This window comes from Bactrocera tryoni, unplaced genomic scaffold (assembly GCF_016617805.1).
Source record: "Bactrocera tryoni isolate S06 unplaced genomic scaffold, CSIRO_BtryS06_freeze2 scaffold_242, whole genome shotgun sequence".
Lineage (NCBI taxonomy): Eukaryota > Metazoa > Arthropoda > Insecta > Diptera > Tephritidae > Bactrocera > Bactrocera tryoni.
In genome coordinates, this window is record NW_024395969.1 from 124,919 (window position 1) to 146,923 (window position 22,005).

Here is a 22,005-nt window from a genome sequence, read left to right on the forward strand (position 1 = left end):
GAGGCTGAGGACGGAGTCGTCGATTGACGAACCACCCTCAGAACTCACCATGTACGAAAGAGTCGATTCGTTTTCCATGGTCGTTTGACCATCTCATTAAAGACACTCACTAAAGACACTACTTGTGCAAATTTTTATACCGAATATTATATTGGTGTCCAATTTTTTAACTGGAAAGTGAAATAACCACAGATGGTAATTAAAATTGTATTATATAGGAAGTAGGCCGAATTGTAATTCGACTTTGCCTATGTTTTCACTAGGTGTTGGATTTATTATTTTATGTTCCGAATTTGGTAGAAATTGGCCGAGTGGGTCACTCACTTATTGATTTATTGGTCTTTTAGTAGTTTTTTTATGTAATTGTGATATTTGGAGTGGGCGGGATTATAAACCAATTTTACCCATATTGTCGGAGACGATAACAAATCATATTTTCTGTGCAAGTGTGGCTGATTATTATTAGCCAAAACCGCCTTAGGGGTAGGAAATGTGTATCTTATTGGCACGGGCAAACGGACATACAATTATTCAAAACTAAACTCTACTCATCATCCTGGTTATTATATATATTATATATATAACTCTATATCTTTCCCGGTTAGTTTTAAATGTTCAAAACAACCGTTAGGTAAACAATACAAAAAATCAAATTTGCACTCATTATTAAAGGGCATATAATCGTTGTTTTTTCTTACATACAAACATAGATACATACATACGCACACTAATTACAAAAGAGTCACAATTCCAAAAGTCAGATGCAAAAAACAGTTCATTTAAAATTTATTGAAATTTTACAGTCAAAATGGCGTCCATAATGTAGTATATCTTCTTTAAAGAAGTATTACTAAAATATTATTAATTTTTAGTTTAACAGAGAAATTAAAATATATTTTTGATTTACGGCATCGAATAAAATTGATATAATCACGATGAAATTATACTAATTTATTTTAGATAAAGAGACATTACTTCGAAGAACACAGCAGAAAATTTACGATTTAATAATGCACAAGCGTACAAATCACACAGTTACCACAAAAGTAGACCTATCAGTGATTTTCCATTTAAGTCGGATAGTGATGATATGAATTATTACTGAAAATAAAAGGTCTATCAACAACATGGCGTGATGTTAATGTGATGATGAGTTCAGTTTTTATACCCTTGCAACCAGTTGCTATAGAGTATTTTACTTTTGCTCACCTAACGGTTGTACGTATCACTATTAAGCGAGATATACATATATACGGTTATATCGTCGCATTTCCGCGAAAGTATCGTATGTTACTTTTTATCGAAATTGAGATTTTAATGCCAAATTGTTAGAAAACTTATGTCTCGCTATCCTGCAAAATAATATAACTGAAAACGCTATAGTTCCAATAAAAACTAAGTTTCAATTTTATCGTATGTAACTGTGAATTTTTCTGTTCGCGCAAAATTATCGTAAGTCCATACACATTTTTTTGCATGTGGAACGAATTACTGCAAACGCATTTCAAAAATATATAGAGATAACAACATTTTCATATCTTCATTATGTGCTCTTTTCCATTTTGCCGTTAATTCCTCTTTACGCCGTTAATTCTTGGTGTACGTTTCGATATTCATTGATCTATCTGGTGATAAGTGAAGCTGTGAAAGCCCAAATTAGTCTTCATTTAGTTTCAAACACATCAATAGTGAACAAAATATAAACAATTGTGATCAACAAATGATTTATTTGTTATGGAATTTACCCATGGAAAAGTAAGTAGTTACTTACTATGTTTCACTTAATTATTGTCGAGTTATTCAAAAGTGATGCCTATAATTGTTTCGTTTAGCTAGCTCATGAAGTGTTTTTAGATAGATGTGAAGTGTAAGTAAATGTAACAGTATAAATGTATCAATTGCAGTCTATAAAATTTAGTTAAACTAACAAAATTTTAAACACCATAGCTTGTGAAATCACCAGTCCCATATAGTGATAGCGATAACGATGATGAAGAGTGCTGCGTTGGAAAACGTGGACTTAAGCGCCAACCAGTGAGAAAGGAAAAGAAGAAAAATGACAATAGAGTACTTCCTAACCCGTGTATAAATACCAAATGTAAGAAGGATTGTCGAAGTGTGCCAGACATTTCCCGGCAAAATATTAACGAACATTACTGGGGTATGTCAAACACAAGACGGCTAACATGGCTTCATGCAAATATCAAACAAAAGCAAATTAAAAAAAAGGCGAGCTGGGCAGGAAGCAAAGCGTGTGCAAAGGCGAAACTGGACGTTTGAATATTCCCTATTGTGGGATGGAAAAATATTTAAAGTTTGCCAGAATTTTTTTTGAAAACTTTAAATATTTCTCAAATGGTTTTGAGACATGCATTAAAGAAAACTATTAGTTTGAAAGCCGAAAAAAGCACCACATAATAAAACAGACCATCGTACAATAGATTTTATCAAAGCTTACATAAAAAAGTTACCAGCAGTACCATCACACTATTGCCGTAAAAATAATCAAAAAGTCTATTTACCAAGGGAATTCAGAAATGTATCCAATTTATATAAATTGTATCTTATTTATTTGGAAGATCAAGGCTTAAATGAGTTCACAGTATCTTGCCGAATATTTCGAAATGTTTTTAATACAGAGTTTTCAATTGGTTTCCATTTGCCAAAAAGGACAAATGCACGATTTGCGAAAATATAAAGTATATTAACAAAGATGATAGAAAAGTTCAGAATTCAAAAGAATTTCAAATTCAAATAAATATTAAAAACAAAGTACAGCTACTTTTCTCAAAGAACAAGCGGAAAGTAAAATGGGACAAAATTTCTTTGCTAGTTTCGATGATATGCAAAAGGTTTTGCATACTCCTTTTTCCAAAAATGCTACCCTTTTTTATTCACGCAAATACGCTTACTACAACTTAAGTGTGTATGAAAGTGGGACCCGAAATGGATACTGTTTTTTGTGGGGCGAAATCGATGGCAAGAGAGGCAGTAATGAAATATGCTCAGCTCTCTTGAGGTATCTTCTTATTCTAGATAGTCGGAAAAAAACCGATGATCTGAGCCTTTATTGCGATAGTTGCTCAGGACAAAATAAGAACAAGGCTGTGCTAGCAATGATATCATATTTTTTAAATACTTATATTTTCCTAAAAACAATAAAGATTGCCTATTTACTTCCCGGACACACTATGATGCCGGTAAACTCAGTACACAGCACTATAGAATCTTTTATCAGAAACCAATGTTTGGGCAACCAGTGAATGGCCGACACTGATTAGAAATTCAAGAACAAATCCGTCAGGGTACGAATGCATAGAATTACATCACACTGACTTTAAGAATTGGAAACTTTTTGCGAACTCACTATTTAAAAATAAAACTTTAAACTTAAGTAAATTACGTATCGCTATTATTAGAAAAGAACAATTGTCAATAGATTTAAGCTACGAGTATTTCGAAAACTCAAACAAAAAACTTATTAATTTGTTCAACGTTAACCAAAAGATTGAATCTTTATATAGCTGTAAATTAAATATATCAACAAAAAAATTCGTAGACTTAAGTAATTTGTGTAATAAAAATAGTATACCACAAAACTATCATAAGGAATACTTAAACTTTCGACATTCAAATTTAATAAAGGACTGTTTGGAGGAAACGGATGAAGAAGATTAAAATAAATAATAAAATATATACTGTAATAATAAAATGATTGCACTACCTTTGTTAGCTTATTTCGTACAATAAATATTTTTTTTTGCAATTATCGTATGTCATACTTCTTGCGGCTAAGCTCACTAAAACATAGCTTGCGAAAGTATCGTATGTTTAAATATCCTTATTTTTTAGAAAAAATGTGCCATTACTGACAAAAATTAAGTTGGCGTTCGTTCCTGTAGCTAATACAATACAACCTAAAAAATTTGAATATGATTTTCCCATTCTAAGCTGAGTAATTTAAAAAAACTCTTCCTTTAAAGTTCCGTTTTTTTACATACGATACTTTCGCGGAAATGCGTCGATATAGTTGACTTTTGATCGAAAATTTGGGTCAATGTGGGATATATATAACTGAAATTAATGGTTAATTCTTCTCTTAATAAGGGTTTGTCTGTATGTCAAAATTGGGTTGAATCGGATATCAGAATCCCTCGGCTTATAAAGATTTTCGAACTTCCAGGTGTTTTTGTACCACATATTTTTTTTTCTCTCGAAAACCCGCAACGTCGACTCATCAGTGTTTGTCATCGCCCACGCCTCTACACCATAGAGCAGGACGGTTATAATGAGTGACTTATAGAGTTTGGTTTTTGTTCGTGGAGAGGGGACTTCTCAGTTCTTCTCAATTGCCTATTCAGTCCGAAATAGCATCTGCTGGCAAGAGTTGTCCTGCGTTGGATTTTCAGGCTGACATTGTTGGTATTGTTTATACTGGTTCCATGATAGACGAAATTATCTACAACTTCAAAGTTATGACTGTCAACAATGACATGAGAGCCAAGTAGCGAGTTTGATGACTGTTTGTTTGATGACAGGAAATATTTCGTCTTGCCCTCGTTCACTGCCAGACCCATTTGCGTTGCAAGTTGCAATAATCAAAAATGTCCGGTTGCACCCGAACTTATCCCTTCCTTACTTGTTTTATTTTGGGTATAATTCTATGCCATGACATTTCGACTGGAATCTCGGTTATCTTCAAGCTTCTTGAGTGTTGCTGGTTGATTGGCATGATCTTGGAGGCCATTTGAATGAATCTTTTCTCGAAAATAACGAGTCGCCAAATTTTGCAGGCAATGTGTTCATGTTTAGACGTGAAACGGCCATCCATCTTGTTGGAAATAGAGATCGTTCGCGTCGCTTTCTTCAAATTTCGGGAAAACAAGTCCGTCAATATTGTTTTATAGACCTCGCTATGGACGGTTCGGAAGAAATAAGACCCGGTGATGACGTCATACTACAATCCTCACCAACAGATCACTTTTTCGGGATGCAATTCCGTTTCCTGAACTACAAGAGAATTTAATCACCCCAATAGCAACACTTTTGTTTGTTAAAGAAAACGTTAAGCCAGAAAGGGAGTTCGGTTTGACGTAATCATCTTGGACAATTTCCTCGTCATTTATGAAAACTTACAAAATAAAATGTCAAGGATAAAACCGCTTTGTGTAACGGAAGGACTCCGAGATCTTATGAAAAATCTTACTAAGGAAATTTTAAAGAAAAAACCTCTAAATATTTATGAGTTTTCGGCGAATTATTTTGAGTCTGTGATTGAAGAACAAGAAGTATTTAATAAGCACCAAAACTTTGAAGCAATTCTAAATTATGAAACTACAATAATAAAAAGCAGCGCTGTTTCACTACAAACACAAGTTCCTCTTTCTCTTCTTCGTAGTATAATTCCTGAAGAGTTATTTGAGCTTATAAAAGAGTTTATCAAAGCTGTTTTACGTACAAATCCAGACAACATTTGTGAATTCGCTGTCCAATATTTCAATAAATTAAAAGAACAATATCATGGGACAAACTGTTTAGTAGAATATGGTTCGTACGAAAATTACCTTAAAACTACTCAGGAGTTTTCAACCTATGCAGATGAAAAATGTACTTGTGGTCGATTTCTTACTCAAAGGCCGAGGAAGGAAAAAGTTCACTCTGATCTTAATGGCCCTAGAAATTCTAGTGAGATAAGACATTTAGATTTATCAACATTCAATAAAATCAATAATCAAGAATTTAAAACTGAAAAGTTAATAAGTAAAAATAATACTAAAATTATTTGCGGGTTAGATATGTATAAGCAACAAAAGTACATATCTGCTATTGTTATAATTCAACGTTTCTTCCGTCATATTTTAAAACTGCAAAAACCTGAAACACGTATTATAAAAGAAATTGTTACTGAAGAGATAGGCGAGCCATCCAACACTAAAGTTTCTCCAGGGCTAACCTATAGAGATACATCGAGCTGCAACAATGAAAGCTTTAGAGATACAAACTTACCAAGGGCAAATAAAGGTATGTGTATACTCATTCAATCGCATTAAACTAGGATGTAAATAAGCAAGTTCACCCAATTATAAGTACAAGTAGAACGGACATGCGTTGCTGTGACTATGGTATACATTAACTACTATCATGAGCAACTGTTCAATATAATGAAAATACTTTCACGAATAAAGAATACATTATTTCCGGTGTCAAAATCAAGGGAAGTGCTTTTCAGATTTAATTTTGAAAATGAATTTTGGAAATCTAAACTGAAAAGACGAAGAAGAAGAAGAAGACTGATTTCCTGCAACAAGATCATTTATTCATTAAAATTCTCATTGATTATCTAACGTCTTTTTTTCACCGAAACCACCGAAAAGCTTATCGTTGCCATTAACATCTTCCCTCGTTCTGTCATTGCTTTGACAGATTGTTGAAGTTTGATTGTTTTTCTGAGAATTCGGAATTTTACTCAAAATTATAATTACGAGGATTGCTGTTGGTAGAATTTGAACAAAATGTGAACAAAATCTAAAGAAAATTGTAGAAAACAATTTACAAAAATAAATTTAAAAAAATTATTTGTTCTGTATCTGGTTTTGGCTTAATTCTTCCTTTAATAAACATTCGAATCAAATCAGCCAATTTTAATTTGAAGTTATGTATAAATGACCATGTATGCACCCGCGAAAAAATGTCAAAATAATAAGTGTAAAATATTGATGAATTGTTTGAATGAAATACCGATGAAATCTCGAAGTGATGCTTCATTTTGAAATCTTTTCAGCAAAGAAATTATTTAGTCTTCTGCTTTGTTCATTTGTTCTTCACGTGATACCGGAAAGTTATTGGCTTAGGAATCAGAAATTTCGTAGAAGAGTACCTTCTACTGAATAAACTCAACAGTATCGCATTGATCCTTCAACCAAAATCTCCATTTGGGGATAGTAAAGGATGGGACAATGACCCCAAAGCAGAATCTAATATATGATATAAGCTTAACCACACCATTTGTTTTTTGAAAGTATATCAAAATTCTCTTAAATGGTGGTTCAGCATCTACAGTCGTAAATACATATAACAGCAAAATCAGATCAAGTGTCATCATTATATCTTCGTATATCTGTTTAGCGATTCATAATAATTGCCATACGAATCTCTTTCTGTGCATTGCATACTCTGTCACAATGTTCCATCATTGTACGAAGTGAACGAATAAATTGATTAATTCTATCTCATTCAACAGAAATTGTCTCATTAACAGCATAGCAGGTTTTATTTGATTGCTCTTGCATTCTATATTGAATAATCGTATCGACATCGTAAAATACAACGGGGCATTATTTGGCTTACAACCATTTGCTGTGACCATGGGTCCTAATCTGTGATAAAATACATTGCGAAGTTTGAAATGATAAATTGCTCTTAAAGCTGTGTCAGAAATAGTCCGAAATGATCACATCAGAGGCCAAAATGTAGCTTCGAAATAGTCGAAATTCGAAATTGTCGAAATAGTTTTTGGACTTTTTCTATATATTTCTATCAAATTTGATATGAGACCGTCATATCATGAAGCAAGAAGCTTGGCTAAACAATGTCTGAAAACAAAGTTCATGGAACTCACATAATTATCCGATATATGTATGTATGTGTTGGCAAACTATACACGATTAAGTATATAACATTTTTTTAAATCCCTATATCACAGCGTGAAGATTGGAGAAATAAGACTACAACCACGGTATATAAATCAAGAAGCAATTAATAAAGCTTTGCACAAATAATGCCTTCGAAATATGTAATCGTATTATGGGCAGGATATGTCCAAATCGGACCAAAACTTTTCAAGGCCATAGGTACTGGAAAAAAGTCAGTTTAGAAAATGTTTGAGTTGTATCTCATTTGTATTTATGTAGTATGAAATATATACAAGGCTGGATTTAGGCCATAAAGGTGCATATCTGTTCATCACATAGCTTCAACTGAAAATAAAAGGTCGTCAACAACAAGGCGTGATGTTAATTTGATGATGAGTTCAGTTTTTTTTATTTTGCCTAAAATTTTATGCCATGGCATTTCGATTGGAATTTCGGTTATAGTGCGCTGTATGGTGTCTTCAAGCTCCTTGAGTGTTGCTGATTGGCACGATCTTGGCGGCCATTTGAATGAACCTTTTCTCATTAAAAATTAAACATCCTGGGGCCCCATTTTTCCTATATGTGGATTTCATTGCGTGTGTTTCACCGTACTCATTGTGTATTAGCCGAGAACCCGCAATACTAGCTGTAAGAAGCGATTTTGGTTTTAATTGAATTTTGTATTTTATGTAAGTATTTGTGCCTGCGTAAAGTAGATAATTTTTCATAATTAATTTGAAGCTTTGTATAGCTGATTCCCATAATCCACCTATATGAGGAGTGATAGATGTAATAACAGCGAACTTTTCTTCTTGACTGGAGTAGAAACCGCTTACGCGGTTATATCCGAGTTATCAACAGCGCGCCAGTCGATTCTTCTTTCGCAAGGTGGCGCCAATTGGAGATTTCAAGCATAGCCAGGTTCTTCTCCACCTGACCTTTCCAACGGAGTGGATCCTCTCTCTTCCTCTACTTACCCCGGCGGGTACTGCGTCGAATACTTTCAGAGTTATAGTGCTTTCGTAGCCGCTGTCTTTTAATTGGCTGAACTATGTCAATGTCGTCGATTGTTTCATACATCGAATGCGATTTTTGCCGTTGCCAATGCGCGAAGGACCATAAGTCTTTTGCAGAACTTTTCCCTCAAAAACTCGCAAGGTCGACTCTTCAGATGTTGTCAACAGGACCGGAATAATAAGTGCCTTATAGACTTTTGTTTTTGTTCCTCGAGAGAGGAGTTTACTTCTCAATTGCCTACTTAGTCCGAATTAGCACCTGGTGGCAAGAGATATTCTGCGTTGGATTTCGAGTCTGAGGTGGTGTATGTCGATTATCTTTTCACTGGTCTTTTCCAAATCCAGCGCATGGTGAATATAAGGTCGGTTGTTTATTTTCCAGGTCTAAGTCCACACTGATAAGGTCCAATCAGTTTGTTGAAGGTGGGCTTTAATCTTTCACAGAATACGCTCGATAGAACCTTATATGCGATGTTTAGGAGACCTATCCAATGGTAATTGGCGCAGATTGTGGGGTCTCCCTTCTTGTGAATTGGGCAGAGTACACTTAAATTCCAATCGTTGGGCATGCTTGCAGCGATATAATTCATCTGTTACATATTGAAATATGTATGCACTATGGATGCTAATTTGGCAATAACATAGCTCAAAACGTGGTAGACTTAAAATTTTTAGTAAGTGAGGTGTTGGACAAATGTGACTCTAGCGGTAGTCGTAAGACGAACCAGTCATTTTTTGATCGAGTAATTTTGGCTTCTCCTTCTTCAAAGGTTTTGTTTGTTATTGGGGAATTTTTCCTAATTTCCCTAATTGTGAAGTAAAGCATTTGTGGTATTATCCTCAAATTTAGTTCGTATAGTGGTAACTGGTTCTGTCACTAGTCCACATAGAATCCAACCGAATATAGTGTTTTGCACTAGAAAGGTGCTTGAAATTTTTTCCACACCTTTATATATTAATTCTACTATAAGGTCTCTGCCTAATATAATATCTATTTGAGCTGGTGTGTTGCAGTTGGCATCTGCCATCTTTTGGTGCGAAAACCTTGTTCTTTACTAGCTAATTGAGTGATAGCTTGTAAGCATGTTCTTCTTCTTCTTAATTGGCGTAAACACCGCTTACGCGATTATAGCCGAGTTAACAACAGCGCGCTCGTCGTTTCTTTTTTTCGGTACGTGGCGCCAATTGGATATTAAAAGTGAAGTCAGGTTCTTCTCCACTTGGTCCTTCCAACGGAGTGGAGGTCTTCCTCTTCCTCTGCTTCCCCCGGCGGATACTGCGTCGAATACTTTCAGAGCTGGAGTGTTTTCATCCATCCGGACAACATGATCTAGCCAGCGTAGCCGCTGTCTTTTAATTCGCTGAACTATGTCGATATCTCGTACAGCTCATCGTTCCATCGAATGCGATATTCGCCGTGGCCAATGCGCAAAGGACCATAAATCTTTCGCAGAATTTTTCTCTCGAAAACTCGTAACGTCGACTCATCGGTTGTTGTCATCGCCCAAGCCTCTGCACCATACAGCAGGACGGGAATTATGAGCGACTTATAGAGTTTAGCTTTTGTTCATCGAGAGAGGACTTCACTTTTCAATTGCCTACTCAGTCCGAAGTAGCACCTGTTGGCAAGAGCAATCCTGCGTTGGACATTCCAGGTGCATGCCCTCAAATCGTAGTCCTTATTTCGTTTGCCATGGTCGTCATCAAAAGGAGGGTCTCTCATCCGAGGCTTGTTGCTTCCTTTCATTGGGGGTGTTTTTTTACGTGGCGGGTCCCAAACCCAGCGCACAACCCTATGTAGGGGATGTTTCGCCTTCTTACATTAACTCGACTTCGAACGGATGTTCTTAGGCTACCCAGAGGATACTTGGTCAAAGACCGGAAGTAGTGAGCTGCTTGAGCCATGTGTAAAAGAATCGTTTCTGGCCACTCCCAAGTGAATGGCGATCACACAACTTTCCGTGAACTTCTACACATGACTCCATCCTTCAAATTGTAGGCATGTTAGAAAGTTTTAATATGACTTTAATTAACTCATACGCTTGGGGAAAAACTAAGATAATGGGGAAGATTTTTTTTGAGTTTTGTATTACTGTTCCGCCCATTACCGTAATTTGAGTGTTTTGTAGTTTTGTTGGCAGTTTTAGACTTTTTTGTGCGTTAGGCGCTATGCATGATAGCTGTTATCCTTGGTTTCCTCATCTTGCTTTTGCAATTAAATCCGTGCTTCTTCTTGAATTGTGTCTTTTGTGACAATATAAGCAATTGAATTTGCTGTTATTACGTCAATGAAGTTTAATTCAATACCTTACCGCTGGTGGGAGGCAATGAGAGACTTGCATCGAGGGAAAGTTATTTAATTCTTATTTTTATTTTGTATTTGCTTATAAACTATTTTAGGAATCTTATCTGACAAGCATACAAAGAACAAACCGTGCGCACACCTTTCGTAAGCTCACATGTTCGGTCAAAATGCGATAAATCGATGTTCTGGAGATGTTCAATTCCATTTCCATGAATTTCAATAATGATTTCGGCTGATTTTTGATGAATTCACGCACAGTTTCAATGGAATTTCCGGTGATCACGGATTTTGATTGGCCCACATGTCGATCGGCATTTATGTCCTCACGACCACTTTGAAAACATTGAAACCACTCGTACACTCTGCTACGGGGTAGGCAGTCATCGCAATAAACTTGTTTCATCTATTGACACGTTTCGGTAAAAGCTTTACGAATTTTGAGACAAAATTTAATGTTGGTTCTTTGTTCGAAGCTCATTTTAGCACTGATAACACAAACATACTGACACTTAAAAAAAACGCAATAACTTCACTTCCAAGCATTGAAATGTCATGAAATTCTGGACAATAGATAAAGAGAGCAGATTCTAATGCACCAGAACGCTCCTTGTATATTGCAGCAGGTTGTTTAGCTGCATGAAATGGGGTTGTTTTAATGTGTATAATTCAATATACATATGTGTGTGTGTGTTTTCGCTGAAAACTACTTGAAAACTTACATTCCACTCATTATAATCGGTGCCTGCTCTAGTTTAATCGATGTTTTCGGACGACATATTTTGCCGGCTCTAAATTGTCACTTGATATTTGTTTACATTCCATATGCAAATACAGCTGTCACTTTATATTCTCATATTAGGGGATTCTCTTGCTCTTGCAAAACCTTGCACGGTGCAGAAATTGCAGAATTTTCTTCTTGGTGCGACGACACAACAACAAACACACGCAGAAAATTATTTGCAATGGCTGTAAAATATGTCAGACCAAAACCCATGTTTATATTCGTGCCGTCATATATCACTAGATTCTGCAATGGGTGCTCTCTTGGCCTTGCATATTTCGGTATAGATTTTTTGGATTTTGTGTCATCGTGCAATCTTACAAGAGCAAGAGAATGCCGCTATTGATAGTTGTCAGTGAAAACTCATCGAAAACACCCATTGTCCGTCCGATCGACTTAGATTCCACAACAGCCAAATGTGTTTTCAAAATGTTTTCAATGTCGGTCCGAATATAGTATTAAGTATAAATTTATGACTTTAGTTTACAACAGTGGTCGGCATGAGAAGATCTGTCACTGTGTTGGTGAGCACCAGAATACTGCAACGAGTAATAAATTTTTGTTTATACTTAAGTACTGATCCATTACTCTGTCTGATTCTGTCAGTTCAGTTCATGTACACGAAGCGAACTGTTAGTCTTCAAATCAGCGATAGAGAGCAACTTTGTATCACAAGCGAACAGTTTATACCTGATTTGTTTATGAACATTCGTATCAGCAGAAAATACCCAAAGTGATGCAAACTCATGCTTCAATGATTGAAATGATCGACAGAGTTTGGTTTGTGTATCATTCCCTAAACACTGATTTATTAGTGCACTTTTGTTATATTTCAAATACATATGTTTGTATATGCATGTATGTATGTATATATGTATATATGTTATATGTATAATGGAAATTCCATCGAGTACATATATACATACAACAAATGTATGTATATATGTACGTACGTTGTCGATAGAATTTCCATTGTTTACGCTTCGAAAATTTGTAACATGCGCACATTTTCAAAGCTGCTACATTTTTTGCCACACATGATTCAAATCAGTCCTGCAGAAAATTGTTGTTGCTTGCTGTACTCATAGATTTACTCGAAGATTTACTCAAAGTTTCATTTCAATTCAAACAATCGTCGCAACCAGGAATAAAGGGATGTCCAACTTATTCCAGTGTGAGAGCGCTTCAAAATTAGCATTTTTTATAACATTTTCCATTCTGGCCAGATCGAACAAAATAAGAATTTTTGGGCATTTATCAACCCAATACCCAACATTTAGTACTATTAAAAATTACTATTTAGTGGTTATTTATTATATAGAGAAACTATCTGAATCCTTTTAAAGTATATTAGAACAACAGTCACCGACTAAACCTCGTACTGAGCAGTTGAGTTAGCGTCTTTCTCTGAGTTTATAGCTATTCATATAGCTCTCTTTTGGTGTTCTTTTTTTTTTTGCACTACGGTCCGCTTACTTAAGTAACGCGATTAATACTTATTTTAAGTGAGAAATATAATCCAATACTTATATCAGTGTATTATAACTTTTCCACTATGCCCCGGCGAGCCAGTTCGGGGACAACAGGTTTGCTGCGCTGGCCCAAGGTCCCCAACCAAAACGTAAAAATCGTATCAAAAACTGCAAGATGCTTTTCCTGACTTACCGCCAATAAAAAGTGATGATCCAAAGTATATTGTGATTAAATCCGACGAGAATTCTACACCCCTTTCGAAGGTTTCTTGTTTTCGTGTTTACAATGCCTTACTTACCGTGAGCAAAGATATAAACAAAATTAGTGAATTACGCGACGGCAGCCTATTACTGCTAGTGAAAATAAGCAAGTAGCAGAAAAGTTTATAAAAACGAAATGTCTTTTCAACATTGGCGCTGTTAGCGCTAGCTATCATCAACATCTTAATTGTAACAAAGGCACCATTTATGCACCGTTTTTAAACGATGTGCCTGAAAGCGAAATAATAGAAGGACTGAGTTCTTACGAAGTTTCCGCGGTTTATAAGTTCACTCGCAAAGTTGAAGGTGTTATAAAGCCTACTGGTGTTATGCTAATATCATTCAACAGTTATTCCCTTCCAAACAAAATAAACATCGCATGGAGGATGACCTCTGTGCGACCATACGTGCCTAATCCAATGCGCTGCAGGTCATGCCAAAAATTGGGTCATACGCAAAAACATTGTAAGGGTTCCCCAACATGCGAAATTTGCAATTTCCCGTCTCCACACGATAATGATTGCATCCGAGTTATGTGTGCGAATTGTTCTGGCGAGCATCGTTCTTCGGACTATAAGTGTCCAAAGTATATGCAAACCAAAGAAATTTTAAAAATAAAGACACTAGAAAAGTGCAGTATGCACGAAGCCCTTAAAAAGTATAGAAAAAATACTTCCCTCCCTTCCCTCACTGCTAGCTTTGCACAAAAGAGGTACCCTCTGTATCCAACACCCCAACCAAAATTTCAGCCATCAACAATTTCACAAAATCTAAAAATACTCATAGAATTGCTGACAATGACTTGCCTAGTACATCAAAACAAAACGCAGAGGTCACCTCTGCTCCCAACTCATCAATAAACTCTTTAACTAGAAAAAATCACTCATCAAACGCCAACAACAAACATATTTCCATCAACAAGCCTGCATCGATCAGTTCAGACTACAACAACGTCTCACATTCAGCTAAAAATATCAGCGACAACTGTACCCAACAAGCCTCTTTCTTAAATCCCAAACTTTTCAGTCCAACAACAGCCTCTCTCATTTCTAACTTAAACAACTCCTTAAACTCGCTTAATAAATATACTGACTTCAACAACACTACTACCAACACTACCGTGCAGTCTAATCCACCTAATCACGAAAATCTCTTTCCAACAACAAGCAATTCCAACGATAATCAATACTCTACTCAACATACTGAACAAATAGAAATTGACTCTGAATAAATACGCTTAGCCTTTACTCTCTTTTGAACTAGTACTCAATTGGTGACACTCAGCTTCAACTGACTGCTCATACGAGTTGATATTCTAGCTCTCTTCTGTTTCCCTTTTTCTTTTTTTCCTACATAGATCTTATGATTCCATTATTGCAATGGAATTTAAACGGCTACACTAATAATTACAATGAGCTTCAATTATTAATACAAGATCATTCCTCAGCTATTATATGTACTCTTAAATGAAACTCACATCTCTTTCAACTTGTCGGCTTTTACTCCTAAGCAGTACATTGGCATGTTTCACAATCTTCCACATATTAGCACAGGTAAAAGAGGTATTGCGATTCTCATAAGAAGAGATATTCCACACAAAATTAATGCCATTCAATCCAACTTGCTGGCTATGTCGATCGAAATTATCTTAGTTAAAAAAATCACCATTATCTGCACCTATATTGCACCAGATGAACATTTTACCAGTACAGACATCCTGCAATTAATCAACCAAGCTTCTCTCCTTTAATTTTCGCTGGTGATTTTAATGCATGGAGTCCACTATGGGGCTCTCCAATAGCCAACAAGAGGGGCAAATGCATTGAAGACGCTTTACTTTCCTCTAACTTAATATGTTTGAATAACGGATCCGCGACACACTTTTCCACTCACTCCACTTTTTCCCATGTAGATCTTACAATGTGCACCGACACACTTGCCACAGAGTGCGAATGGAGTATACTCGATCACCTGCATGGAAGCGATCACTTCCCCATTGTACTAAAATTGCACCTAGGTTCAACAACTAAAAACCACAAAATAAATAAGGTATTCAAAACTGATTACGCTGATTGGGAGAAGTTTCAGACACATTGCGAGATAAATGGCAATAATACCCCAATATCTGACAACCCTAACCAAGAAAGTGCGAGGTTAACAAAAATTATCCGTTCAGCAGCGAATGTTAGCATTCCTCATACAAAGCCAACAGCAAGTTCAAAGAGTGTTCCTTGGTGGAATAAAGAAATCGCTGAATTGCGGGCAAAAAAACAGACAGCTTGGTATGAATACAAACGCGCTCGATCACTAGTCAACTTAATATCTTTCAGGAAAGCCAATGCTCTTTTCCGTCGTTCCGCGAAACAGGCCAAGCGTAAATGTTTTCAGGATTTCACAAGCAAAATAAATCCTTCGTCTAGTCCTAAGTTAATATGGAACGCTTTAAAAAACTTTCTGGAGTGCCTAGAAATCTAACCATTCAATGCGTAAAGGGGCCAACAGGTTTGGTAACCAATCCATCCGATATTTCCGAGTTATTTGCAAACCACTATTCTGAAACAAGCTCAGATATTTCATTCAGCACACAGTTTCAAACCTCTAAAACCACCACACTGTCCGACACTTCCTACTCTGTCTCCCCTCTTTCTTTTTCTGCTAAATAAATAGAAACCAGCATTTCACTGTCTGAATTCGAGTTCGTTGCATCTACCGTTAATGGTAAGTCCCCGGGGCAAGAGAAAATTTCTTATCCAATTATCAGACATATGCCAAAAAGTCTCAAGCTCCGATTGGTAAAGCTTTATAACAAAATTTTCAATACTGGTGTCTACCCCCAATTTTGGAAAACGTCCTGTGTTATACCAATACTTAAACCACACAAATCCTCCGATGAACTTGCTAACTATAGGCCGATTTCCTCCTTCCATGTATGGGCAAAATTTTGGAAAAGATCGTGGCTAACCGCTTGATGTGGTATGCTCAGCGAAACAAGTTCATATCACCGAATCAAGTCGCCTACAAAAAGGTCAAGGCACGTTAGATGCTTTAATCCAACTAGACTACTTCATTACTAACGCTTTGTCCAGCAAAAACCACGTGTCCGTACTATCTCTGGACTTTCACAGAGCTTTCGACAAAATTGGAGCCCATATTATTATTCGACAACTTAGAAAATGGAAAATAGGCCAGAATATGATACGTTTTATTACTAACTTTCTCACAAACAGAAAACTCAAAGTCAACGTAAATGGTTTTCTTTCTTCAACACTCCCGCTTTCTAATGGTACGCCGCAAGGCTCACCTCTTTCAGCCCTCCTTTTTATCATTGCTTTCGATGATATTAGTAGGATGATAAAAAATTACAAAGGAGTTGAGCACCAGATCTATGCTGACGATGTCCTAATCTACACAAAAGTATCTGACGTTAATTTAGCTCAATCCTTATTAACTAATATACTCGCCAGAATTGAGACTTGGTCACTGGAGTCTGGTGCTTCACTTTCCTTAGACAAAAAACGTATCCTTCATGTATGTAGGAAGCAAAATTGCAACGGTATTTCACTAACCCACAACCAAACTAACATCGAATGTAAAACACAGCTGAAAATACTAGGATTAATTTTTGACTCTAATTATAATTTTAATGCTCACTGTAAATATGTCAGAAACTCGTTAATGTCACGATTAAATATTGTTAAATATCTCTCGTCTCAAAGCATTCATTTATTCATCCGAACACACTAGTCAATGTTGTCAGAGCTTTTGCTAACTTCAAAAATAGATTATGGGCTCCCCATCTATGGCAATTGCTCCAAAAGCAGTATCAACCTTTTAAATGCACCTTACCATTGCGCAATGCGGCGAAGTCTCCGGGCCTTTCCAACCTCGCCAATAAAAACGATAATGGCTGAATCTGGTTTACCAACTATTCAAAATAAAATTATAGATTCTTCGCTTCAAATTCTTGCGAAAACGGCTGAGAACACCAACCCATTACTAAATACAACTATCACGGATGCCACGAAAAAAAGAAAAATTCCAAGAATACAATCGGCTATTTCGAGATGCTTAAGTTTCGCTGCAGAAAATAATATTTTACTTAACGCAACACGCAAATTCACCACTCGACATCCTCCCTGTCTGATCAATGATAAAATACTACAGAATAAGCTTATGTTTTTGTCCAAGCAAAACACACCAAACGAAGTCTTTCAACAAACCTTTGCTGAACTGGAATCTAATTACACAAATAATGGCTGGAAGTTATTGTTTCCGGATGGCTCCAAGTCCATCGATTCCACCTCGTTAGCAGTTGTCACTGCCACAGGAGAAATTATTTGCAATTGGCTTCTTCCCTCAACGACCTCTGTATTTACCGCTGAAGGATTTGCTATCCTTCATGCAGTTAATTACGCAAAAAAGACTAAAGGAAAGTTCCTCATCTGTACAGACAGCAAATCGTGTATGTCTGCAATAACGTCTCCTTCCAATCGCAATCCCATAATAGAAGTTATCAGAGACGCGGTCATTGGTGCCCCTCAGAAAATCCCAAGTAATGTGGATCCCTGGCCATGCTGGTATTACAGGCAGCCACTTTGCAGACCTCGCTGCGAAAAATGTAGCCAGGACTCCTGCCTTAATATACTACGTCTCATCCAAGAAGCAAGACATTCTTAACCTTATTAAGCACAAAAGGCATCAAAAAAACGCAAGCGAATGGAAAACATTTAAACATCACTACGCGGTCATAAACCCAGCCAGAAATCGTATAATCTACTCGTCAGCAGTTCCAACTAGCGCAATGAAGACCATATACTCGATTAAGGATTGGACACACTATCATAACACACGCCCACTTACTATCGGGTAAAAGCCCATCCATTTGCCCCCTTTGTGATGACACCGCTTCTATCAAACACTTACTCACACTCTGTCCGATGCCTCTCCCAACAGCCCACAACTCTGGCAACACTGATCTCATAAAACTACTAAGTGAACCTTCAGAAAAAAACGTGATGATTGTATATAGATTCATAAAAACCAACGATTTGTTAAAATATATTCAAGCAACTTACATCTTTACTAACCCTTAGCAATTAGAATTTTTCACCTAGTTATAATTACAAGACGGCTGAAGGCCTCGTAGCCAGTGCTGCGTTTATGTATTTATATAATAAAACTCTTTTTGTTATATGAATTATTATAAATAAATAAATAAAATATTAGAACAACTGACTTTTGACTTTTCAATACCCAATAAAAGAATTTAAGCTTGTTTGCTGTCAATCATTAAATGTTTTTAATCATTTTCTGCCGATACCAATTTATTTCACCGGGTCAGTACTTAATTGCGTCACACAAAATTTAACACCTACGCAATTGCACCTTTGATTTTTAAATACGTATAAACAATCTCTTATTCTTATGCACGCCAAAGTTTTTATGTATTAACGCAGACATTTAACACGACACTTTTCCTTCAATTTGCGCTTCTGACATCACTTGTAGGAAATATAATGCAATAAAACACTTCAGTTTTATTTTAATTTATAAAAAGTAGTTTATTTAATAACACTTTGTTCAATATTTCCAAAAAAATTGTTTGTTTAATGACACTTTGTTCAATACTTTCAAAAAAGTAGTTTGCTTATATTTTTTCTTATTCCAATTTATAAAAGTACACAGGTTATTTAAAACCACCTTGCGTCCGTTCAGCGTAGAATTTCAGAATCAGGGATAATGAGATGCCCAACTTATTCCAGTGTGAGAGCGCCTTTTAGGCGTTTTTTATAAAATTTTCCAATATGGCCAGATCGAACAAAATAAGAATTTTTGGGCATTTTAAATTAAAACACACAACATTTATTACGATTGCAAATTATAATATATTGGACTTTTAATATATGGCGAAACTACTTAAGCCCTTTTTTATGATTTTATGGTATCTTAAAACAACTAACTTTTGATCTTTCAATACTTAACCCTGGTCGAGACCAACGGTCTGATACACTTAGTCGAGACCAATGGTGCTTGGCTAGGCCAAGTGGTGTTTACATACATTTGTATGGAAATACGTGTTGTATTTACGCTCATATATGTACAAAATAGATACATTTTTGAAATTTCTTACCTCTCGATTTGGTTGAAATCAAATTGACTGCCTTGTTCACGCTTGGCGGTGCAATAGCGGTCACAAAAAATGTAACATTTTGAGAAAAATTAAATTTTTTCTTAACCTTTTAAAACGCTCTACCATTTGACCTAGGTGGGTCAATTAAACTGCACCGGTTAGGTAATTTAAAGAGCTTTCAGGAAATGTGTAATTTGCCCCCAAGGCCCCACCGGCGGCGTGGCAATAGGCGAAAATGGGTTTTCACCATGTCCCCCCATTTGTTTCACTACAGTTGGGGGGTATAGGGCCGGTGGGGATCAAAACCATTTTGCAAGTTAGCTCACCCCTGGGGCATTTAGGAAAGCCCTCAACCTCCCCTCCATCCCTACCAGGGGCGTAGCAACAGCGTTCACAAAAAATGTAATGTGATACGATATCCTTGATTTTTTTTTCTGAATTCTATAATATATTTAAATAACATTTAAAAACAAAATGTGCCTGGCCAGATCCGAGGGTCTCGATGAGGGTTAATAAGGTGTACTAAGCCTGTTAGTTCTCAATTAATAAATGTTTTTAATCATTTGTAAGTGAAAATTAATTCTATTATGCATTAATTTACAAAACGTTTCATGAAATATATTTAAATTTCGCATTTTCTTTGATTTTCAATGTTTCAAATTTTTTTAGCGATCTTGAACGGCGGCAACAAATTCCTCCGTTCACATACATATATTTATACCCTGAACAGGGTATATTAAGTTTGTCACGAAGTTTGTAACACCCGGAAGGAATCGTCGGAGACCCTATAAAGTACATATATAAATGATCAGTATGTCGAGCTGAGTCGATTTAGCCATGTCCGTCTGTCTGTCTGTATATATACGAACTAGTCCCTCAGTTTTTAAGATATCGTTTTGAAATTTTGCAAACGGCATTTTCTCTTCAAGAAGCTGCTCATTTGTCGGAACGGCCGATATCGGACCACTATAACATATAGCTGCCATACAAACTGAACGATCGGAATCAAATGCTTGTATGGAAAACTTTCACATTTTACAAGATATATTCACAAAATTTGGTATATATTATTTTCTAAGGCAACAACGTAATCTCCGAAGAAATTGTTCAGATCGGTTAACTATAGCATATAGCTGCCATACAATCTGAACGATCGGAATCAAGTTCTTGTATGCACAACTTTCACATTTGACAAGATAAATTCACGAAATTTGGTATATATTATTTTCTAAAGCAACAATGTAATCTCCGAAGAAATTCTTCAGATCGGTTAACTATAGCATATAGCTCCATATAAACTGATCGATCGGAATCAAATGCTTGTATGGAAAACTTTCACATTTGACAAGATATATTCACGAAATTTGGTATATATTATTTTCCAAAGCAACAATGTAATCTTCGTAGAAATTGTTTAGATCGGTTAACTATAGCATATAGCTGCCATATAAACTGAACGATCGAAATCAAGTTCTTGTATGGGAAACTTTCACATTTGACAAGATATATTCACGAAATTTGGTATATATTTTCTAAAGCAACAATGTAATCTCCGAAGAAAATGTTCAGATCGGTTAACTATAGCATATAGCTTCCATACAAACTGAACACATAGTTACGAACAGAAATGCACTTGTGAAGGGTATTTAGCTTCGGTGCAACCGAAGTTAACGTTTTTTCTTGTTGCATATATCATTAGGGAAGAGTTTAGTACATAGAAATTTTACGTTGGAAATGTCTCCTTCGAAATGTTTTTTATTGCACTTCAGTTGTGCAAAATATTCCTATAACTACTTTTGGATTCACACATTCTTTTAAAATACCAATTATATTTACTGTTATGTCATATTCAATTAAAAATAGTTTATTATTAAAATCTTGCTCCATTATCAATTACTATCTGTTGCTTAAAATGATTCAAAGGTTTTTTTTTTTGTTTCAAGAATTTGATACTCATCGCTACTTTCTGTGGAATGTTGGGTTTCTATTAGTGAATCACTTGAGTCGCTCGACTCACTTGAACTAGTTAAATTATTTAATACTTGTGTTGATAATGCGTCAGCAACTACATTTGTCGTTCCTGGTTTATAAATTATTTTTTGGGAAAACTCCTCTATAAAAGCTTTCTATCTTTTCATTTTAACACTGGATTTTTTTCGAAAAATGGCAAATGCTAATGGTTGACGATCTGAGTGAATTTCTAAATCTTTTAGCGCATAAAGATAATGGCGCAATGTCTTTAATGCCGAAACTATGGCGAATAATTCTTTCTCGTTTGTTGCGTAATTTTGTTCTGTAGAGTTTAGTGTCTTTAAAATGAGTCAAATTGGTCTTCCTTATAGGGATAAAACTGCACCTACAGCAACTTTAGATGCATCAGTAGTTAAAATTAATTATTTCTCAAAGTTT

General features: G+C 35.8%; 2 protein-coding genes across 2 annotated transcripts in view; both read left to right on the forward strand.

The window, feature by feature from the left end:
• Window positions 1-1,599: 1,599 nt before the first annotated feature.
• On the forward strand, window positions 1,600-2,351 carry LOC120780229. Its single transcript, XM_040112480.1, has 2 exons — window positions 1,600-1,755; window positions 1,948-2,351. The coding sequence occupies exons 1-2, from the start codon at window positions 1,735-1,737 to the stop codon at window positions 2,278-2,280; spliced, it is 354 nt and encodes a 117-aa protein (XP_039968414.1). The 5' UTR covers window positions 1,600-1,734; the 3' UTR covers window positions 2,281-2,351.
• A 2,775-nt stretch (window positions 2,352-5,126) lies between these two features.
• LOC120780228 overlaps window positions 5,127-22,005 on the forward strand; it is a 37,464-nt gene continuing 20,585 nt past the window's right edge. The window contains exon 1 of the mRNA XM_040112479.1: window positions 5,127-6,021. Coding sequence (XP_039968413.1) covers window positions 5,145-6,021 — 877 coding nt within the window. The 5' untranslated portion in view covers window positions 5,127-5,144. The remainder of the gene's footprint in view (window positions 6,022-22,005) is intronic.